General features: G+C 39.9%; 1 protein-coding gene across 1 annotated transcript in view; it reads right to left on the reverse strand.

Moving 5' to 3' along the window:
• The window catches only part of LOC138430923 (A disintegrin and metallopeptidase domain 3-like), a 118,274-nt gene extending 109,126 nt beyond the window's left edge, over positions 1-9,148 (reverse strand). Inside the window, exons 1-3 of the mRNA XM_069572946.1 lie at positions 9,091-9,148; positions 8,482-8,564; positions 9-64 (exon numbers count right to left, since the gene is read on the reverse strand). Coding sequence (XP_069429047.1) covers positions 9-64; positions 8,482-8,564; positions 9,091-9,148 — 197 coding nt within the window. The remainder of the gene's footprint in view (positions 1-8; positions 65-8,481; positions 8,565-9,090) is intronic.
• Between the last annotated feature and the right edge of the window lie 7,229 nt (positions 9,149-16,377).

The following is a 16,377-nucleotide window of genomic DNA, read 5'->3' on the forward strand; positions in this document are numbered from 1 at the left end:
CCACTTACTGTTTTTCAAGTGGGAAAGTGTATGTTTTCTTGTCAATTTGGATGGAATAGGAGACCTATAGCAAAGGATTCAGAGAAAAAGTAATTATTAGATATTTCAAATCTCTGAAAGTCAAAAGTCCAATTTTAAAAAATATGTACTCTTTCATATAAGCAGGGGTGATATCATGTATCAAAACTATGTATACTGGAGAAGGAGATGACAACCAAATCCAGTACTCTTGTCTGTGAAATCACATGGACAAGGAACCTGGCAGGCCACAGTCCATGAAGTCTCAAAACAGTCAGAAATGTCTAAGAGACTAAAAACAAAAACAAACTATATTATCTCCACTTCTACCTAGATATACCATTACAGTTATCTTTCTTCAATCTTGGAACATCTGACAGAATTAATCATAATCCAAGTTACATAAAATCTAGGATTATAAATCTACCGCAAAAGTAAGAGCATTAGTTATTAGCATTAAAGTCTCATAAACAAATTTTCACTTAAAATGGTTAGATTTAGAAATGTTGTTTTTTTTTTTTAGTATTTGTTTATTTTTTTTCTTTATGAGTATTAACATTTTATTTTATTTATTTTTTTTTTAAATTTTAAAATCTTTAATTCTTACATGCATTCCCAAACATGAAACCCCCTCCCACCTCCCTCCCCAGAACAACTTTCTGGGTCATCCCCATGCACCAGCCCCAAGCATGCTGCATCCTGCGTCAGACATAGACTGGCGATTCAATTCACATGATAGTGTACATGTTAGAATGGCATTCTCCCAAATCATCCCACCCTCTCCCTCTCCCTCTGAGTCCAAAAGTCCGTTATACACATCTGTGTCTCTTTCCCTGTCTTGCATACAGGGTCGTCAACTTTGAAGAAATTTGAGTTTTCTGATCTTTCCTTACTTTGCAGTTGCCAGAGAAAACAAAAGGAAAATTAAAGAATACAAAGCAAGTTTCTTTCTAAGATAAAACTAAAATTACACTAAAATCTGATGTTCACCTAAAGGCACCATTCAGAAAGCTAAAAGGCAGTTCTACTAAAGGATGATATCTGGAATTCATATTCTATTGGCCAGTTAACATTTGTGTGAGTCTCACTTCTAACAGTACATCTCCTCCTTCTCATTTTCCTTAGTCTATCTCACCAAATGTTTTGTTTTACCTGCTTCTTAGAAATCAACTTTTGACATTGGGAATCTGAGCTACTTCAGTTTATGTATTTTTTCATTAATTCTACCTCTTCATTGAAGGAGAATCTGTAAGAATTTTAAGGATATAGTTATTTTTCTATTTTTAAATTTCCAACCATTTATTGTCACCTATTTATTAGGGGATAGGAGTAGATATTATGCTATTATATGAACTTCAGAACATGATTTAAGTTTTTCTCTGCAATTTTTTCATTCTCATTCATTGTTTATTATTTAATATTGGTTACAGTTTATGATCTCTCCATCAACTCATGAACCACATACAAATATATTTTTAAATTTTCAAATACATTTCTCAGTCTTTTTGTTAAGTTTTAACCTAACTGTACTGTTCCCAGATAATCAGTGCTATTCTATCCCTATATGTTTTTCATTTATTTATTTTCCTTGCTGTGGTATTTCATTAAATGACATCATATATTCTTGAAAAGTATAAGAAGTCTTCTTCAGAAGCATTATTTAAAATGGACACAGAGCATACGTGCAGCTTGGTTAGAAAAGTTCCTGGGGAGGGAGGTGGGAGGGGGGTTCAGGATGGGGAACATGTGTACACCTGTGGCAGATTCATGTCGATGCATGACAAAACCAATGCAATATTGTAAAGAGATTAGCCTTCAATTAAAATGAATAGATTTATATTAAAAAAATTTTAAGTTCTGTTTCTGGAAATAGTGACAAGTTTGGATGTTTCTGACTCTACTGAGACTTAAAATTGATGTTGGTGCACGGGGATGATCCAGAGAGATGATATGGGGTGGGAGGTGGGAGGGGGGTTCAGGATTGGGAACTCACCTACACCTATGGCGGATCCATGTCAATATATGGCAAAACCAATACAGTATTGTAAAGCAAAATAAAGTAAAAATAATAATAATAATAATAAATTGGTGCAGTTTACAGTACAACCCCCCCTCCCCCACCCCGGCCAAGGTTAGCTTCTGTTATGTTTCCCTAACTAGTTCAAAAAGGCTGGCTTGGTTACTTAAGAGGTCACTGAAAGCTTTGTAAGGAGGTCTCCCAAAGCCAAGATTCCTCCTATAAATCTTGTGATTTTAAAGCCAGAGTCTCCACGTATTCCCAGAGCACAGGCTCACATGGAGCTAGCTCACAGGGGAAGCTTCCTGGATTCCTGATACTTACTTGAATCCTCTTTTTCTTTCTGCAACATAGCTTTTATTTTTATATAAAACCCTCATATGCGATATCCATAAAGTCCAGTGTGTCTAAACAAAGAGCAGAAAGGGGAAAACTTCATTGGGGTCACTTTATTCTTCAATGTTTTTTTTTTTTTTCTTGCTCAAATGTTCCTTCCCCACATGAAGAATTTTAACATTGGCCAATCAACATGTGAGAAAAAATTTAAAGGTCTGTCTATGGAAATGCATTTGAAAATTTCTCTCTGCTGTGTCATCAGTTTTCATATTATATATGGTATGACATTGTATTAAATTCATAGAAATTTAGAAACGTTATATGTTCCTTGAGAAATGAATATTTTAAAGTAACGGATGTTTATCTCATAATATTGGGTGTGTGTGTGTGTGTGTGTGCATGCGTGTGTGTGTAGCAAATGCTCTCTTTTTCCTGCTATTATCATGGAGCCTCATGCTTTCTTTTGGAAGCGTTTTCCCAGTGTACATTATACTCTCCTGAACATTTCAGTGTCTCCTGATGATCATTTTGGGGATGCAATAGCTTTTATACATATATAATCTCTGGTGTTTCTTGGTGCCACAAAGTGAGCCAGTCAGAAGTAAACTACCCAGTCTATAAAACCTACCCCAATGTCTAACACAGTTTTTAATTTAACAAAATTTTGAGTACCTTCCTCTCAGATCATGCTACTGGATTTGTAATCTGATTTCTATCCCATCCCTGTGTTTTTACATCAAAACTTTTGCCTTCTGGAAAACAAAGTGTCCTATCCAAAGCAGTTAATTCTTATTAAAAGAAAAGTCAAAACCAGAAAAAGACTGACAACTAATCAAAATGATTCAAACAGTTGATATACAGATGCACAATCTCTTGTTAAGGCTTAGCTGAAAAACACCCTTTAGATGTGAAACATTCATTGAGGATGTTCACTAGAGCAAAGATAAGAAGATTGAAGAGGAGACCTGGAGAGGCCTCAAGTCGATAGGTATCACTATTTTTGTGAAGAAGAGTCAAACATAATGCAACTATTCTGGTAGACATTTTGCATTGTTTATCAACAATTTTTTACAGTGGCTTGACCCTTGATTCTATTGAGATGACTATTCAGGAAGGTTTATGAAACTATTTTCAGTTCAGCCACTGAGTCGTGTCCGACTCTTCAAGACCCAATGAACTGCACGCCAGGCCTCCCTGTCCATCACCAACTCCCAGAGTTCACCCAAACACATGTCCATTGAGTCGGTGATGCCATCCAGCCATTTCATCCTCTGTCATCTTTTTCTCCTCCTGCCTTCATCTTCCCCAGCATCAGGGTCTTTTCAAATGAGTCAACTCTTCACATTAGGTGGGTAAAGTACTGGAGTTAAGGTTCACATTAGTCCTTCCAATGAACACCCAGGACTGATTCCCTTTAGGATGGACTGGTTGGATCTCCTTGCAGTCCAAGGGACTCTCAAGAGTCTTCTCCAAAACCACAGTTCAAAAGCATTAATTCTTCAGCTCTCACCTTTCTTTATAGTCCAACTCTCACATACATACAATGACCATTGGAAAAACCATAGCCTTGACTAGATGGACTTTTATTGACAAAGTAATGTCTCTGTTTTTTAATTTGTTGTCTAAGTTGGTCATAACTTTCCTTCGAAGGACTAATTGTCTTTTAATTTCATGGCTGCAATCACCATCTGCAGTGATTTTGGAGCCCCCCAAAACAGGGCCAGCCACTGTTTCCACTGTTTCTCCATCTATTTCCTATGAAGTGATGGGACCAGATGCCATCGTCTTAGTTTTATGAATGTTGAGCTTTAAGCCAACTTTTTCCACTCTCCTCTGTCACTGTCTTCAAGAGGCATTTTAGTTCTTCTTCACTTTCTGCCATAAGGGCGGTGTCATCTGAATATCTGAGGTTATTGATTTCTCCTGGCAATCTTGATTCCAACTTGAGCTTCATCCAGCCCAGTGTTCTCATGATGTACTCTGCATATAAGTTAAATAAGCAGGGGGACAATATACAGCCTTGACATACTCCTTTTTTATTGGGAAATAATCCACTGTTGAATGTCCAGTTCTACCTGTTGCTTCTTGACCCACATACAGGTTTCTCAAGAGGCAGGTCAGGTGGTCTGGTATTCCCATCTCTTTCAGAATTTTCCAGTTTATTGTGATCACATAGTCAAACGCTTTGGCATAGTTAATAAAGCAGAAATAGATGTTTTTCTGGAACTCTCTTCCTTTTTCGATGATCCAACAGATGTTGGCAACTTCATCTTTGGTTCCTCTGCATTTTCTAAAAACAGCTTAAAAATCTGGAAGTTCATGGTTCACGTACTGCTGAAGCCTGGCTTGGAGAATTTTGAGCATTATTCTACTAGCATGTTAGATGAGTGCAATTGTGCAGTAGTTTGAGCATTCTATGACATTGCCTTTCTTTGAGATTGGAATGAAAACTGACTTTCCCAGTGCTGTGGCCATGGCTGGGTTTTCCAAATTTGCTGGCATATTGAGTGCAGCACTTTCACAGCACTGTCTTTCAGGATTTGAAATAGCTCAACTGGAATTCCATCACCTCCAGTAGCTTTGTTCGTAGTGATGCTTCCTAAGGCCCGCTTGACTTCACATTCCAGGATGTCTGGCTCTAGGTAAGTGATCACACCATCATGATTATCTGGGTCATGAAGATCTTTTTTGCACAGTTCTTCTGTGTATTCTTGTCACCTCTTAGTATCTTCTACTTCTGCTAGGCCCATACTATTTCGGTCCTTTATTGAGCCCATCTTTGCCTGAAATGTTCCCTTGCTATCTTTAATTTTCTTGAAGAGATCTCCAGTCTTTCCCATTCTATTGTTTTCCTCTATTTCTTTGCATTGGTTGCTGAGGATGACTTTCTTATCTTTCCTTGCTAATCTTTGAAACTCTGTATTAAGCTGCTTATATTTTTCCTTTTCTCCTTTGCTTTTCACTTTTCTTCTTCTCACAGCTATTTGTAAGGCCCCCTCAGGCAGCCATTTTTCCTTTCTGCATTTCTTTTTCAGAAAGAATGAAGGGATGGAGGCATACCAAAAACAACACCCTGTTGTGTATGTGACTGGTGATGGAGAGAAGGTCCAATGCCATAAAGAGCAACACTGCATATGAACCTGGAATGTTAGGTCCATGAATCAAGGCAAATTGGAAGTGGTCAAACAGGTGATCCAAGAGTGAATGTTGACATTCTCAGTTCAGGTCAGTCGCTCACTAGTGTCTGACTCTTTGCGACCCCATGAATCGCAGCACGCCAGGCCTCCCTGTCCATCAACAACTCCCGGAGTTCACTCAGACTCAGGTCCATCGAGTCAGTGATGCCATCCAGCCATCTCATCCTCTGTTGTCCCCTTCTGCTCCTGCCCCCAATCCCTCCCAGCATCAGAGTCTTTTCCAATGAGTCAGCTCTTCACATGAGGTGGCCAAAGTACTGGAGTTTCAGCTTTAGCATCATTCCTTCCAAAGAAATCCCAGGGCTGATCTTCAGAATGGACTGGTTGGATCTCCTTGCAGTCCAAGGGACTCTCAAGAGTCTTCTCCAACACCACAGTTCAAAAGCATCAATTCTTCTGCACTCAGCCTTCTTCACAGTCCAACGTTCACATCCATACATGACTACTGGAAAAACCATAGCCTTGACTAGATGGACCTTAGTCGGCAAAGTAATGTCTCTGCTATTGAATATGCTATCTAGGTTGGTCATAACTTTTCTCCCAAGGAGGAAGCGTCTTTTAATTTCATGGCTGCAGTCACCATCTGTAGTGATTTTGGAGCCCCAAATAATAAAGTCTGACACTGTTTCCACTGTTTCCCCATCTATTTGCCATGAAGTGATGGGACCAGTTGCCATGATCTTCGTTTTCTGAATGTTGAGCTTTAAGCAACTTTTTCACTCTCCTCTTTAATTTCATCAAGAGGCTTTTCAGTTCCTCTTCACTTTCTGCCCTAAGGGTGATGTCATCTGCATATCTGAGGTTATTGATATTTCTCCAGACAATCTTGATTCCAGCCTGTGTTTCTTCCAGCTCAGCGTTTCTCATGATGTACTCTGCATGTAAGTTAAATAAGCAGGGTGACAACGTGCAGCCTTGACGTACTCCTCTTCCTATTTGGAGCCAGTCTGTTGTTCCATGTCCAGTTCTAACTGTTGCTTCCCGACCTGCATACAGATTTCTCAAGAGGCAGGTCAGGTGGTCTGGTATTCCCATCTCTCTCAGAATTTTCTACAGTTTATTGTGATCCACACAGTCAAAGGCTTTGGCATAGTCAATAAAGCAGAAATAGATGTTTTTCTGGAACTCTCTTGCTTTTTCCATGATCCAGCAGATGTTGGCAATTTGATCTCTGGTTCCTCTGCCTTTTCTAAAACCAGCTTGAACATCTGGAAGTTCATGGTTCATGTATTGCTGAAGCCTGGCTTGGAGAATCGCCATTACTTTACTAATATGTGAGATGAGTACAATTGTGCGGTAGTTTGAGCATTCTTTGGCATTGCCTCTCTTTGGGATTGGAATGACATTCTAGGAATCATCAAACTAAAATGGACTGGAATGGGTGTATTTAACTCAGAAGACCATTATGTCTACAACTGTGGGCAGGCGTCCCTTAGAAGAAATGAAGTAGCCATCATAGTCAGCAAAAGAGTCTGGAATGCAGTACTTGGATGCACTCTCATAAACGACAGAATGATCTCTGTTCGTTTTCATGGCAAACAATATCAGCAATATCACGGTGATCCAAGTCTATGCTCCAACCAGTAACGCTGAAGAAGCTGAAGTTGAACAGTTCTATGAAGATGTACAAGACCATTTAAAACTAACACCCAAAAAAGATGTCCTTTTCATTATAAGGGACTGGAATGCAAAAGTGGTAATTCAAGAAACACCTGAAGTAACAGACAAATTTGGCTTTGGAGTAGAGAATGAAGCAGGGCAAAGGCTAACTGAGTTTTGCCAAGAGAATGCACTGGTCATAGCAAACACCCTCTTCCAACAACAAGAGAAGACTCTACACATGGACATCACCAGATGGCCAACAGCGACATCAGACTGATTATATTCTTTGCAGCCACAGATGCAGAAGCTCTATAACATCAGCAAAAACACGACTGTGAGCTGACTATGGCTCAGATCATGAACTCCTTATTCACAAATCAGACCTAAATTGAAGAATGTGGGGGAAACCACTAGACCATCCAGGTTTGATCTAAATAAAATCCCTTATGATTACACAGTGGAAGTGAAAAATAGATTTAAGGGACTAGATTTGATAGACAGAGTGCCTAATGAACTATGGACGGAGGTTTGTGACACTGGGAGACAGGGAGACAGGGATCAAGACCATCTCCAAGAAAAACAAGAAATGACACTATTTAGCCATCTATAATTTGAAACATTTTATGATGTTACATATAAGAAAAATAATGACTGGGCTGTTAGTAATTATCATAAAATTAACTCCTAACTCTACCCATGAAAGGAAAAGCCATCTACAACTCTCATACACGCTCATTAAAAATTTATGTGCATGTGTGTATGCATATCTCTAAAACTTCCTTCAAATTTACTTCCTTTAGAAAGAGATAGCCATTCACTTTCTTAACAAGTCTCTGCACTGCCTAGATTTCATTTTACAAAGTACATAAGGGACACCCTTTACCATGTTAGTCAGAAAAAAAAAAAACATTACTTTCATTTCTGCAAAGATATACATATGCACATATATGTTAAGTACAGGCATGAAGATATTTATATACTGTTATCTTAAAATCATGCTACAAGTTAAATATTTGTATGGCTTCATTTACATATAAGATATATTTAAAAAGAAAATTTAGTAGATCATAGATTCCTTTTTGTGTGATACGAATTCAAGGCATTTCTTTTCTTTGTATCTGTATTTTAAAATTGTTTCATAAGGTTTATATTTACTTGAGAAATGAAAAGAAAGCACTTGTTCTCCTCAGACAAAAGGTCTCTTGAACACAATCTTGGTAGAATACAAAATGTCATGAAGGCATGCATCAGTTGGGGTCTTGCACTCTATTAAAAATAAAACTCTTTATTTTAAAGTGATTTGTTAATTACATGTGTTTCTGAAATACTGCCATCTTTGGTGTTTGTCTCAATCTTCCGTGGCACTGTAATTTGCAGACGTGCTGTTTCAAAGTCTGCAGTAAGGAAAACAAGAGTGAACATTCCCCAGGGCATGACCGCATCCTTTCTTACTTGTCCTCTCCTATCACATCACTTGTGGATATTCCAAGCCCCAGTGGGCGTGCCTGCACTCATGCGCGCTCGTGCGTGTGCGGGCGCGCGTGCGTGCGCGTGCGCGCGCGCACACACACACACACACACACACACACACACACACCCAAAATATCATACTGTGTAGGGTTTTAAGAAGAGGTCCACTGGACCCCATCCAGGATCCTCTCCCTTCCCCCACCCCCACGCCATCTCCCTAGAAGACCTGTGTCCCCGTCTGGGAGTGAGGGACAACTATCCCAGTCCTGCTCTGAGCCCTCCGACCAACGGGCCTGGCGGAACCCTGAAATTGGGCAGGACTCCAACCAAACCCTGGCTCCCCCAGCCTGACCTGGGCTTCTGGGGCCAGGAGGGCAACGCCCTCCACCACCACGCCAAGGGACACTGTGATGATGGGGCCCCCTTCTATCCGGCAGGGTCCTCACTTACGATGGCCTGCGGAGGCCAGCTGGCCCAACACTGTGAGGAGTAGCAGGAGAGATAACATTGCGTGGCCGGCCTCGCCTCAGGGAAGGCGGTTGACTGGATATGGCTCGCGGGATTTGCCGAGAGTGGCGGGGACTGGGCACTAGGTCTCAGAGGGGCGTGGCTGGGCTGGGGCTGAGGGGGAAGGTTAGAAGGCAGAGAGAAGGGACGGGGCTGGAGAAGGGCGGGGCTGAGAAGGGCGGGGCTGGAGAAGGGGGAGGCTGGAGAAGGGGGAGGCTGGAGGGCAGAGAGGAGAGGCGGGTCTAGAGCTGCAAGGGGAGGTTTAGGGGGAGGGATGGGACAGCTTTCGGACGATTGAGGCTAGAAGGCGGGCAAAGTGGGGTCTGAGGCAGAATTTTATTTTGTCTCTGAGTTCCCTTGAACTCTTTTTGGACTTCATGGAGTATAGCCTGCTAAGCTCCTCTGTCCATGGATTTCCCTGGCAAGAATACTGCAGTGGATTGCCATTTCCTTGTCCAGAGCATCTTATGGGGCCCAGGGATGGAGCCCAGGTCTTCTGCATTGGCAGACGGATTCTTTACCACTGAATCAACTTTGAAGCCTATGATTGGAATAGATGGCTACAAAGCCGTTAAGCAAAACATCCCTGGAATGTGAAACTGGCAAGGCTTGCACTGTATTCTCAAATGGAGTTGCATGGAAGAAGCACAAGCTGGAACCAAGATTGCTGGGAGAAATATCAATAACCTCAGATATGCAGATGACACCACCCTTAGGGCAGAAAGTGAAGAGGAACTAAAAAGCCTCTTGATGAAAGTAAAAGAGGAGAGTGAAAAAGTTGGCTTAAAGCTCAACATTCAGAAAACGAAGATCATGGCATCTGGTCCCATCACTTCATGGCAAATAGATGGGGAAACAGTGGAAACAGTGTCAGACTTTATTATTTGGGGCTCCAAAATCACTGCAGATGGTGACTGCTGCCATGAAATTAAAAGACGCTTCCTCCTTGGAGGAAAGGTATGACCAACATAGATAGCATATTCAAAAGCAGAGACATTACTTTGCCGACTAAGGTCCGTCTAGTCAAGGCTATGGTTTTTCCAGTAGTCATGTATGGATGTGAAAGTTGGGCTGTGAAGAAGGCTGAGCGCCGAAGAATTGATGCTTTTGAACTGTGGTGTTGGAGAAGACTCTTGAGAGTCCCTTGGACTGCAAGGAGATCCAACCAGTCCATTCTGAAGATCAGCCCTGGGATTTCTTTGGAAGGAATGATGCTAAAGCTGAAACTCCAGTACTTTGGCCACCTCATGCGAAGAGTTGACTCATTGGGAAAGACTCTGATGCTGGGAGGGATTGGGGGCAGGAGCAGAAGGGGACGACAGAGGATGAGATGGCTGGATGGCATCACTGACTCAATGGACATGAGTCTGAGTGAACCCCAGGAGTTGTTGATGGACAGGGAGGCCTGGCGTGCTGCGATTCATGGGGTCACAAAGAGTCAGACACAACTGAGCCGCTGAACTGAACTGGGAGATAATATGTTGGGTTGAAGCTTCGTTGGTTTCAGGTATTTATGGGCTAGAAAGTATTCAGACTAGAAAGTATTTATGGAAATGAAAGTCTGGATCCCTAGAATTTGAGCTCAACACATATGTTCTCAGATGACAATAGATACCAATACTATACTTGGAGAATGATAAAGATGCTACTAAAAAATTACTAGAGCTCATCGATGAATTTGGTAGAGTCCCAGGATACAAAATTAATGCACAGAAATCTTTGCTTTTCTAAACACTAACAATAAAACAGAAATGAAGGAAACAATTCTATATACCACTGCATTAAAAAGAATAAAATACCTTGGGATAAACTACCTAAAGAGACAAACAGACCTGTACTCTGAAAACTATATGACACTGATGAAAGTAATTGAAGATGACACAGATGTTTGGAAAGAGATATCATGTTCTTGTATTGGAAGAATCAGCATTGTTAAAAGGACCATACTACCCGAGACGATGTACAAATTCAATGCAATCCCTATCAAATTACCAATGGCATTTTTCACATATCTGTAATAAATTTCTTTTAATTTGTATGGACACACGAAAGACCCCTAAATAGCCAAAGCAATCTTGAGAAAGAAAAGTATATTTAGAAGATCAGAGTCCTTGAGTTCAGACTATACAAAGCTACAGTAATGAAAACAGTATGGTACTGGCACAAAAACAGAAATACAGGTCAATGGAACAAAATTGAAAGCCAAGAGATAAACCGTACACACCGGAGATCAACAAATCTATGACAAAGGAGATGAGAATATACAATGGAGAAAAGACAGCCTTTTCAAGATATGGAAGCAACCTAAATGTCCACTGACAGATGAATGGATAAAGAAGTGATATATTTATACAATGGAATATTACTCAGCCATAGACTAGAATAAAATAATGCTTTTTACAGCAACAGAGGTGTAACTAGAGATTATCATAGTAAGTGAAGTAAGTCAGACAAAGACAAATATATAATACTACTTATGTGTGGATCCTAAAGGAATGATACAAATGAATTAACATACAAAACAGAAATAGACCCACAGACATAAACAGCAAAGTTATGGTTACCAAAGGGAAAAAGTGAGTAGGAGTTTGGGACTAACATACACAAACCACTGTATATAAAACAGATAACCAACAAGGACCTACCATATAGTACATGGAACTATACTCACTATTTTGTAACAACATATAAGGGAAAAAAATCTGAAATATATATACATTATTTGGATATGTATATATGTATAACTGAATCTGGAGAAGGCAATGGCGACCCACTCCAGGACTCTTGCCTGGAAAATCCCATGGGTGGAGGAGCCTATAGGCTGCAGTCCATGGGGTTGCTAAGAGTCGGACACGACTGAGCGACTTCACTTTTACTCTTCACTTTCATGCATTGGAGAAGGACATGGCAACCCACTCCAGTGTTCTTGCCTGGAGAATCCCAGGGACGGAGGAGCCTGGTGGGCTGCCGTCTATGGGGTCGCACAGAGTCAGACACGACTGAAGCGACTTAGCAGCAGCAGCAGCATAACTGAATCACTCTGCTGTACACCTGAAGCTAACACTATATGTCAACTATACTTCAATTAAAAGAAAAAAAGAAAAAAAGAAAGGATTGGCTTCCCAAGGGAGGAGGGCAGCCAGATGGCAGCCTCAAATTCTTAGCTGATTTAAGGTCTGTCTATTTTTGAGCCAACTACATTAACGTTCGGATATGTAACAGGTCAATTACCAAGCAAACAGTGGTAAAAAGACCCAACCTTTGTTTCCTTTAATGAGCAATCTTTGCTCACCAGCTCCTTTGCTCTGGGGCAACTTTTCTGAGTTGGCAGAAACTTTGTCAGGTGTTCATTATGATCCTGCTGCTGCTGCTAAGTCACATCAGTCGTGTCCGACTCTGTGCGACCCCATAGACGACAGCCCACCAAGCTCCCCCGTCCCTGGGATTCTCCAGGCAAGAACACTGGAATGGGTTGCCATTTCCTTCTCCAAGGCATGAAAGTGAAAAGGGAAAGTGAAGCCGCTCAGTAGTGTCTGACTTTTAGCGACCCCATGGACTGCAGCCCACCAGGCTCTTCTTTCCATGGGATTTTCCAGACAGGAGTACTCGAGCGGGTTGCCATTGCCTTCTCCCATTATGATCCTCAGTTTGGTTCAGTCGCTCAGTCGTGTCCGACTCTTTGAGACCCCATGAATTGCAGCACGCCAGGCCTCCCTGTCCATCAACAACTCCCGGAGTTCACTCAAACTCATGTCCATCGAGTCAGTGATGCCATCCAGCCATCTCATCCTCTGTCGTCCCCTTCTCCTCCTGCTCCCAATCCCCCCCAGCATCAGAGTCTTTTCCAATGAGTCAACTTTTCGCATGAGGTGGCTGAAGTACTGGAGTTTCAGCTTTAGCATCAGTCCTTCCAAAGAACACCCAGGACTGATCTCCTTTAGAATGGACTGGTTGGATCTCCTTGCAGTTCAAGGGACTCTCAAGAGTCTTCTCCAACACCACAGTTCAAAAGCATCAATTCTTCAGCACTCAGCTTTCTTCACAGTCCGACTTTCACATCTAACCTCGTGTTGTTCACTACTACTTCCTTCCTCATTTCACATTTTGCTCCCTAAAATTATTTCGACCCTCTGGCTCTTCCTAAGCTTCTTCTTCTTGGAGAACACAATGGAGATGTTCGCAACTGACTCATTACTGCCAACACAATAGTCACTTTCTCTGTTCTCATTCAACCTGATCTCTGAGTAGTATTAAAATTGCTGACTAATATTGCACTCTGAATTTCTATTTTATTTTTATTAGTATAACTGTACAATCTTCTACTTATCTTACACTTCGGTTTTATTTTCTATTTGAATTCTTTTCTCCTAATCCCCAGATCATTTGTGTTGCTTTCAATTCTATTTTGAATCACCTTTTCCCCCCATATGCATCTCTTAGTTGATCTTATTCACTATTTTTCCTTGGAATTTCCTTTCTTTATGTCTTCATAAATCTATATATTTCACCTCAAACTCTGGGGCACCAGACTCTTATTTCTAACTACCCGTTCAGTATATATACTTGCAATTCCACAACCACCTCCAGGTAATCATATATTTAAACTGAACTCATTAGCTCCCATTCCCTTTTCAAATCTGCTTCTCCTAGTATTGGTACCCCTCTCATCACAGTGGCTTAACCGACCTAACAATTTCATCAACCTCCATGTTAATCTTCATATCGAATTATTCAACAAACCTACCTTCTTCCTAAATATATGAGGTATCTTTAATTATTTAGTTTCTCTTTCCACCTTCTAATCCTGAGTATGTAGATAATTTTTTTTTCTCAACCTGTGTAAAATTTCCCTTAATGAATTTATTGCTTCCAGGTCTTCTTATTTCAATACCAACACAACCAGGCTATTACAAAAAATCATTCTAACAGAAAAATTCATTATTTTTCACTAAATTTTGTTGACGATTTTAAATTAAGAATAAAGTTGTAAAATATACTAATAACCATGAGTCACTCTATGGCTGAGATCTCAAATTCACATCCACTTTTAAAGTTCACTTGACATCTATAAAAAAAAAAAAATTATCTTAACAAATGCCTGTAGAATTTGGAGCATCCCACTAAGGAAGAATTTTTCCTTTCTATCCAAGACGTCTGTTGTCCATATACACTTTTCTGTTAGCCTCTGATGTACTGGAAGAGAGGGATGGTGTCATAGACATTTTAATAATGACTTAGTTTCAGATTTTCAATATGCATATAAAAATAATTATTGAATTAAATACAAATGATCTGGATGCCCATAAGTCATGTTCATTAAAAATGAGCAGTTAATATCAATCACATGAATACAGGGAAGCATTTAAATAATAAATATAATTTCCCCACTTAGTTATTTGACTGACAACAGAGATTTTTAGTTGTACCAAGAACAACATTTTCATATGTATCATGCTTTCAACAACTTAAAAAATTTGATCAGGTTATGGACAATCAGGAAGTAACTATACTTTAAAAGCAGCATAATCAATCTTAACATATTAAATTCCACTAATTTTCATAGTTAGGCAAAAATATTAGCCTCCAACTAAAATAAATATATTTATATTAAAAATCAAACAAAAAATAAAATATATAGAAATATTCAAAATATTAAATAAATACATTTTATGAAAGACATTACAACAAAAGTGAAAAATGAGACTATATTAGTGAAATGTGCAGAATAGGCTAATTTTTTTCTGGTCAGTGTACCCTTTTCTTTATTTTTCCTTATTTCTTTATTTTAATTGTAGGCTAATTACTTTACAATATTGTGGTGACTTTTCCCATACATTGATGTGAATCAGCCACAGGTATATGTGTGACCCCCGTCCTGAACCCTTTCCTCCTCCCTCCCCATCCCATCCCTCTGGGTTGTCCCAGTGTAATGGCTTTGAATGCCCTGTTTCATGCATTGAACTTGGACAGGTCATCTCTTTCATATATGGTAATATACATGTTTCAATGCTATTCTCTCAAACCATCACACCCTTGCCTTCTCCCACAGAGACTAAAAGTTAGTTCTTTATATCTGTGTCTCTTTTGCTGTCTCATATATAGGATCATCATTACCATCTTTCTAAATTCCATATATATGCATTAGTATACTGTGTTGGTGTTTTTCTTTCTTGCTTACTTCACTCTGTATAATAGGCTCCAGCTTCATCCAACTCATTAGAATGGATTCAAATGCATTCTTTTTAATAGCTGAGTAATACTCCATTGTGTATATGTAGCACAGCTTTCTTATCCATTTGTCTGCCGATGGACACCTAGGCTGCTTCCATGTCCTAGCTATTGTAAACAGTGCTGTGATGAACACTAGGGTACATGTGTCTCTTTCAATTCTGGTTTCCTTGGTGTGTATGCAAGCAGTGGGATTGCTAGGTCATATGGCAGTTCTATTTCCAGTTTTTCAAGGAATCGCCACACTGTTCTCCATAGTGGCTGTAGTAGTTTGCATTCCCACCAACAGTGTAAGAGGGTTTCCTTTCCTCCACACCCTCTCCAGCATTTATCATTTGTAGACATTTTGATAGCAGCCATTCTGACTGGTGTGAGATGGTACCTCATTGTAGTTTTGATTTATATTGCTCTGATAATCAGTGATATCAAGCATCTTTTCATGTGATTGGTAGGCATCTGTATATTTTCCTGGGAGAAATGTCTGTTTAGTTCTTTGGCCCATTTTTTTGATTGGGTGATTTATTTTTCTGAAATTGAGCTGCAGGAGCTGCTTATATATTTTTGAGATTAATTTTTCATTAGTTGCTTCTTTTGCTGGGATTTTTTTCCCATTGTGAAGGCTGTCTTTTCACCTTGCTTATAATTTTCTTCATTGTGCAAAAGCTTTTAGGTTTAATTAGGTCCCATTTGTTTATTTTTGCTTGTATTTCCATTACTCTGGGAGGTGGGTCATAGAGGATCTTGCTGGGATTTATGTCAGAGGGTGTTCTGCCTATGTTTTACTCTAGGAGTTTTATAGCTTCTGGTCTTACATTTAGATCTTTAATCCATTGTGAGTTTGTTTCTGTGTATGGTGTTAGAAAGTGTTCTAGTTTCATTCTTTTACAAGTGGTTGACCAGTTTTCCCAGCACCACTTGTTAAAGAGATTGTCTTTTCTCCATTTTATTTTTGCCTCCTTTGTCAAAGATAAGGTGTCCATAAGTGCATGGATTTATCTTTGG

The sequence above is a fragment of the Ovis canadensis genome, chromosome 26 (genome assembly GCF_042477335.2).
Source record: "Ovis canadensis isolate MfBH-ARS-UI-01 breed Bighorn chromosome 26, ARS-UI_OviCan_v2, whole genome shotgun sequence".
NCBI lineage: Eukaryota > Metazoa > Chordata > Mammalia > Artiodactyla > Bovidae > Ovis > Ovis canadensis.